Source organism: Varroa destructor, unplaced genomic scaffold, assembly GCF_002443255.2.
Source record: "Varroa destructor unplaced genomic scaffold, Vdes_3.0 BEIS01000006.1, whole genome shotgun sequence".
NCBI classification, from domain to species: domain Eukaryota; kingdom Metazoa; phylum Arthropoda; class Arachnida; order Mesostigmata; family Varroidae; genus Varroa; species Varroa destructor.
The window spans coordinates 17,350,057-17,357,555 of NW_019211459.1; the positions used below are offsets into that span (position 1 = coordinate 17,350,057).

General features: G+C 36.0%; 1 protein-coding gene across 1 annotated transcript; it reads left to right on the forward strand.

Moving 5' to 3' along the window:
• Positions 1-2,566: 2,566 nt before the first annotated feature.
• Etfb (Electron transfer flavoprotein beta subunit) lies at positions 2,567-6,977 on the forward strand. The gene is made up of 6 exons (XM_022809820.2): positions 2,567-2,678; positions 2,842-3,020; positions 4,044-4,176; positions 4,888-5,072; positions 5,361-5,510; positions 6,070-6,977. Exons 2-6 carry the CDS (start codon positions 2,967-2,969, stop codon positions 6,313-6,315), a joined length of 768 nt encoding a protein of 255 aa, XP_022665555.1. The 5' UTR covers positions 2,567-2,678; positions 2,842-2,966; the 3' UTR covers positions 6,316-6,977.
• Positions 6,978-7,499: the final 522 nt, after the last annotated feature.

A 7,499-nucleotide genomic window follows, 5' to 3' on the forward strand; every position in this document is an offset into this window, starting at 1 on the left:
CTATCTTGGATTTCTCCAACAACCGATGAGAACGAAACGCAAATTGTCTGCCATGGTAACCGTTTGCCAACGTCATGATTTGAACCAGTGACGGCCCAGGATACTGTAACAATGCAGTTGATGTACACTGCTTTTTGGGCAACTCTGCCTCCACGTACAACCTTAATTACTTGATAATGTATCACTCAATTATTACTTAAGTAGCTTAAAAAATGTTCTAAGAGTTTCTGCCAATCGATAATCTGAAACTAATATTATGTCGTAATAACGCAAGTCACATAGTCAGAGTCGTCGAGATACTTTCAAAAAAATGTATATATCTACCTTATATGATGATCACGCATGTGATTAAATAAAAGAGTTCGATTATTATCAGACTCATATTTGCTCTCATATTTTGATACATTCTTAAATTTCTATACTGTTTATTGTGAAACGCAATGCTTAAGACAGTCTACTAAACGGCATGAAAAAGGCTGAATTTTTAGTTCAATTTCTTAAAAAATATCGGCTTGGTCTTTCATTAAAGGTAACTGTTCCTTAAGTTTGTTTTTATTGCAGATTTTAAAGCAAATTTGTCGCTATGTTCAACAAACAACACTTCACTAGCAATCGATGTGAGCTATATTCAGGATGAAAGAAACGACCATCAATGAAAAAAAATCTACGATCTCCACAAAGTTGTCTTCATACTGAAATCAGCAAATACTAATTAAATCGGAAGACACGCTTCACACGTCCTACTGAAAGATATACAATTTTAATCTAAAAATGTTTTAATAGCAAAAAGTATATGTTAAGCATGAACCTAACTCCTGTCTTAGGTTTAGATTAAATTGTGAATTTGTCAAAATTTGAGGGTGATCCAGATTGGCCAATTTGCCGACGCCCGTGAAGTAGTATGTTATTACTGAACTGACCCGCTGCTCTCTTCTAAAGTTGCTTAACAAATCAAGGCCTGGCAAACCGGTCCTAAGCTAATTCTTCTTAATGAGTTCAAGCAAGAACCATCTTTAATAGGGATTTAATGAAGGAAAACGGTGTCCACTTTGGATGCTAAATTCGAGTCTTAATATTGCCGGACGGACATTGAAAAAATTAGATATTCCTGAATACAAATACACTAATTGGCCTACTTTGCAGGTATTTCCAACTCCCATAGTGCTTCACAAAGTAATTATTAGTGATAGTTTAGATGCACATTTGTCTTCCGTCTTTCAAGACAAGATCAGACTGCAGCTTGATCAAGTTAAGACGTTTATGATGAAGATTAGCATAAAATAGTTTTTCCTACAAATAAAACTAAACATTATTGGGCCTTTGTCAACTTCAATCATCGATTTTTTCGATTCATCGCGGCGACATTTTATTATTATTATTATTATAAGTATTATTATACTTTCACGCTCCGTAAACTTACAATGTCGCCTAACTTCTGCCGGTAGCGACATTGGCGTGCTGAATACTTGACACATAGTTGAGACTAGAAAAAGCATATAAAACATTGATGAAACTCAAGAACATACAGATCCACGACCTGTTTTGAAATCTAAAACAAATATCCTACATTATCTTCTTGAATGAATGCTACGCCAGCAGCAGAATCTAGACCTGGATAGCTCTATAAACTGCGTTTTCCGCTGGTAAGCGCGATACTTCTATGGCTACATTATATGAGAAAACATATTATAGTAGTGCTGCGTTTATTATTAAATTAGTACTACTAGAACTACTTTATGAAGATGCCAGTAGTGCCATCAGTACGGGCCGTCCTGATGTGCTTTCCAAAAATCATTCGATAGGTGCATTTCAGTAAAGCTCAATATTTATTGCATAATTCCAGCAATGTCCTTATTCCCTGCATATATTCGCAGATCTTATAATACTAATAAAATAGTCATTTAGCTCAAACTTTAGTGTAAACTTCTTTCATGATGCTGCAGCTCGAAAAAAAAACATTGATTACGCAACTCATCCACAGTATTACCTTATATACAACAGTCTATCTTCGGATTAACCGAATTATCTGTTATCTTACGTTATTATCGAATTATTTTACGTATTACTCTATCATTTAGATTGTACATCACGTCCTTTCGCCAGCTAATAGACACCCTGTGCACTGTATGTGCACTCTATGCATGTCACCTAAAATCAAAACTAATTGCAAAGCCTTTAGACTATATTAATGTTTTATTTTAGTCACGGCTGATGTCGTAAGCAGCAATATTCTACCAATTTTCACCCGAAGTCCTTTTCCATTAAAGCATACCGTTATCAAGCTTTCAATAATAACCAAACTTTGAGTAGTTCTTCATCGGATTAACACGTGATGCGTACTCCACCTCGATAGGCTTTAGAAAGCACAAGCGAAAACTCGTATTTCATTGTTCTCCATTATATTTCCTATTTGAGATATTTAATTGTGCCTACATTTACGTGCGATACTTAGCTAACCGTATCGATTCCGATACCGATAACTATTATGCCAGTGGATCGCCCTAATCCAATCGAGTTCCCCATAACACAAATGCGTTCATTCGCCATGTTTTTATCTCTGTCTTAGTGTGTATTCGTCTGTTGTCAAAACAGTCTCCCTTTGACCTGTGCAAGCTTTGATCGTTTCTACTGGTGACGAACGACCGCCGGGAACATTTCATTAAGGTTGTGTGAGTCCGGTAAGCTGTTTGCTTTCTTGTAGCTATTATTAAAAGGATCTCTTGTAAAGCTTTTGATACTAGTAGTACGCGAAGGACCTTATCTTTGTAGTGCGAACCTTCTAATCAAATCTGACTTGCCTAGCTGTTTTCTTTCACAGTATATTTTTTTTTTTTTTCACAGTATATATATATATATATGTATATATATATATACATATAGAGATTCGATATCGGGACGTGCGTTTGGGTGGCGTTAAGGCAAGCTTTTGAAAGGACGTTGATCGAAGGCAAGCGACTGAGTTTACAATGTCCCTCAGAATTTTGGTCGGATGCAAGCGTGTCGTCGACTACGCAGTTAAGGTAAAAGGGTGTATTGCTAGTAAATGCCAAACTTTGTTTTTCGATATTATTTCCTGAAAAATGGACATGGCACCTGTGGTTTGTGATGGGTTACCAGTTGGCACAATAAAGTGTATGCACAGTATATCCCCATTACCATATATCGCCTTTTGTTAATGCACCGCGCGAACCGAGAATGTTATCGAATGCACTAAAAGCGCTATAAATATGAATAAAATATATCAATTAGAAAGAAGTGACATGTTATAATGATTCACTGGCTTTAATTGTTTTCATAGTTTAGATGAAATTAAAATATGTTTTTCTACCAGATGAATAGGCAACTAGTTAGTAAATATTTTCGAGTACTGCTTGATTGACGTTGCCTAGATGGCGCCATTAGATGATACCCAACGATGTCCAACGCAACTGGGATCTGTGGTTTTATTTAGTTACTGTTGGGCTACGAATTTATTCTGTGTTCTTCATCGTCGACAAAAGTTATAGAACAAAGGCAAGAGTAACTTGTATGTATGAATGAAGTAGATAATATATTTTGAAACAAGTCTAAATATATTATCTACTCCATATAATTTTCCTTTAATGGGCCAGCTTAATAGTAGTAGCAACAAAGGAGTACTTTTATCAAAACATAATCGAATATCACTGGTTATTTCACCAGGTCCGTTTTAGCAGCCCTCTATAATATTTTAACTAAAACCAGCGCATCAACTTTCGTCCTGATAATATTTTGTCGTCGTGTTTTCATAGGCCATATAGTTAATACGGTTGAACTTGAAAGCTGTAATTTCTACATATGTGCTAGATGGCGGTAGCGGCGGTGTCAGCGAAGATGATGATCTGAAAACGAAATCGGGTCTCTGTAAGTTACTGCGGGCGCGCTTCATTAATGCAAGTCACCTGCATGCATTAATTAGAATTTTACCATTTGTAAGATGCCACTGGTAATTCGACATTTTAGGCTGTATTTGTATTTATTTTACTGATTTGAATTCACTCATACGCTCGAATTTGATTAATCAGGTTCGCGTGAAACCTGATCAGACCGGAGTTGTAACACAGGGTGTAAAGCACTCTCTCAATCCTTTCGATGAAATTGCTGTTGAGGAAGCCGTCCGACTCAAGGAGAAAAAGTTAGCTCAGGAGATCATTGCTGGTAAGTGTAGATACATTCATATCTTAATACAACTCATTTTAGACTATATAGTACAAGTATGTTATTTACAAAACGTAAACATACTGCGGAGTCCTAAAACAAGGTCATGTATATCTACGAATAGTGTAAATGGCCAAAGTTGATCGAAATTACTTGTTTAAAGTGATTTCGAATAACGTAAATAATGTAAAACAGTATTATAAAATTTATGAATATTATAATGGTGATGACTTAGTCTTAGTGTTGGGTTTTATTGAATAGATGACGCTGATAGAATAGTAACAATTGTAGACGTAATAGTACTTATGACTTCTCAAGCTAAAGTCAGTGCATCTATTCGAAATTTCCTTTATGTCGTCAAGATACAAAAATATGGACCTAAAAAAGATTTATGAACTCTGTAAGTAGTGGTATCACTTTTCAACCTACAATTCGAATCTAAATGAACGAGAAAATAAAAAAAAACTTTTAAAAATGTGTTTTTTTTTACAGTGGATATTCTTTATTCGAAAAGACTAACGAAGGAATATCCCTTATATATACTGTATGTATAAATCATAACTTGTTTTAAGTTAATGATTGACACTGTACATAAGATCAGTTATAAATTTATCTAATCAGTTATAATTTATCAGTTATTAAGTTAAACGGTCAATTATAATTTATTTAAATATAATTGAATGCATTTTGTTGCATTGTATTCTATTTCAGTTTCATGTGGCCCACCTGCATGCCAAGAGACATTGCGCACAGCTTTAGCAATGGGGGCTGATAAGGCAATTCACGTAGAGGTCCCCGATGCAGAGTATGCAACTCTGCAGCCCCTGCACGTGGCCAAAATTTTTGCTAAGCTGTCGGAGAGGACACAGGCTAACCTTATTTTAGTAGGAAAGCAGGTAACTTGATTCTTCACGGAAGAGCTTGTTATGGAATTGTTTGCTGTTAAATAATAATAAACATAATTATATATTTGTAAATGTAAGTGATATGTAGTATTGACCCAGGCGCAAAAAAAGACACGGGAAAATACTTGCTAGTTATAGCGGAAGTTGTAAACGAAATATTACAGCATCTGAAAAACCTTAAACTTCATTCATATGCCCTGGTGGTTGATATTTTCGTGTCCAGCTCTTTTGTCAGTTCTACGCTCTTTTGTTCAAATAAAATCTATATTAATGTAACAGGCAATTGATGATGACTCGAACCAAACTGCGCAAATCACCGCTGGTCTCTTGGATTGGCCTCAGGCCACATTTGTATCGAAGATTGAGCCACAAGGTAGCGACTCTGCAAACATTGTTCGTGAAGTCGATGGTGGACTCGAGCATATTAAGGTTTGTGTTGATTTTCATCAGCCTTTACATTGAGTGTGTTATCTGTAATGCATAAACACGAACGGATGTCAAGCCGGAACTATTCACAAGACTAAGTCTCTAACCTAAACGCGTTGATGTATCAGTGAATTATTTTCACAGGCACATCCATCTATCCTCTTTAAGTTAATTAATGTTAAACGACAGCCGTTTTTTCGAAAACAACGTGCAGTGCAAACCTTTGTTAGTGGTTAATACAGTTTACCACGCAGTTAATCAATGCTACAGGTAATACCAGAAACCAGGAGTTTACAAGCATCTCATAGTTTTAATATCAATACAGTTTTAATTGTCGGAGAAAGACTTTTGTAACTAAAGCGTAACTATCAAGCGGCTCAAGGTAACAAAAGCTTGTAGCTTGATTAACTTATGTTGTATCTTTGCGATCTCACACAAATATTGCAGTAGTTTTATATCCACAATAATACATATAGAACGGCGGGACTCAAGCTACACGTAAGGCGAGAATGTTGTTCTCTGTGTTATTTATTTTGCTAATTTTGTGTTTCCGACGATTTAGGTTAAGCTTCCAGCTGTTGTAAGCGCTGATCTTCGACTCAACGAACCGCGTTATGCGACACTGCCAAATATTATGAAGGCGAAGAAAAAGCCACTCGAGAAGTTGACCGCAAAGGATCTTGGTGTGGACCTTAGTGCTCGAATCAAGGTTATATCAGTTGCAGAGCCACCAGTTCGTGAGGCTGGAGCGAAAGTCGAGAGCGTAGACGAAATGCTTAGTAAACTCAAGGAGCTAGGACGCATTTAGATAACTAGATCTTAGGATTCATCAGAACAGGTAGTCGCCTTGCATTTGTAACAATCCTTGACTGTCACAAACAAATTCCGGACCCGCCCAATACCGCTCAAACGTATGTTCCATGGGTCATCTCACATTTGACCCGAACTGCAATTTGAGCCAAAGCAGTAAAGAAACGCACCAGCGATATTTTGTAGCAGCTACTGGTGTCACGTAACATGTACTGACTGGTTGGAAACACTTCGACGTACTTACTCATCGCACCGGGTCAAGTGTTCTTCGAACTTTTGCATTAAGCTTTACCATGCTCAACATAACAATGATGAAGATATATGCAAAGCTACATATCTGCGCAGGTTGAATTGAAGACTGCACTGATATTTTACAGGTGTCGTAGGCGTCAAACACACACGGCGTTCTGGGCAATTAGAGTATATATATGAAACAAGATGAACTGTAAAGGTAGACCAGAAAATGCGTTGCTCCGTATGTGTCTCTGGCAATAAATAGTCTCTTTTATAAACAAACAGTATGTGAAAATATATTAAACGTATGCGAATGTTACGCATAACTATTTTAATAATGTTCGAGTACATGACCAACTCCAGGCACAAGCCGTGTTTTAAAGAATATTCACTTAATAATAAATAACTGTTTTGTACAAAACTGAACCAAGGAGCTATTTTTATGTGATTGATTTAATCATGAGCTGATTTTTTTACTTAGTAAATCATTGCAGGATTTCTAGTGAATTCTGGTATAAGAACATGCGCTTGCATCACGATTGATCGTTCCAAATACCTTCTTTTTTTTCTGTTTTTTTTTTTATAAAATCACGCTTTCTAAGCTTTGAATGTTGATACACTTACAGTCGAGTGAATATTTTCTGGTTGGTAAAATCGAAACATAGCTATAAACGGTTAAACAAGTTTATTTTAATTTGCACGAGTTATATGCGACTGATATTCTTACTCGAATGAATACAATGTAATATTTATCGTGTATTTTTTTTATTAAAATATTGAAACCGAAAAAGACGATATTTTGTAAATATATATATATTTTTTTCAAGTGATACAACATTTTTCTGTTGGTCCCGGAAAAAGCTTTCACCACCAAAAGGGTTTTTAGCAGACCCTCATGAAACAACAGGCGCATTCAGTGTGTTCGTAATTCTGTGTATATATATACAT

Excerpts from the sequence above, each read along its gene's own strand:
- Etfb (XM_022809820.2), top strand. The coding sequence starts at position 2,967 with ATGTCCCTCAGAATTTTGGTCGGATGCAAGCGTGTCGTCGACTACGCA. Across the intron at positions 4,177-4,887 it reads AGCTCAGGAGATCATTGCTG|TTTCATGTGGCCCACCTGCA; the intron begins GTAAGTGTAGAT and ends ATTCTATTTCAG. Across the intron at positions 5,511-6,069 it reads GTGGACTCGAGCATATTAAG|GTTAAGCTTCCAGCTGTTGT; the intron begins GTTTGTGTTGAT and ends CCGACGATTTAG.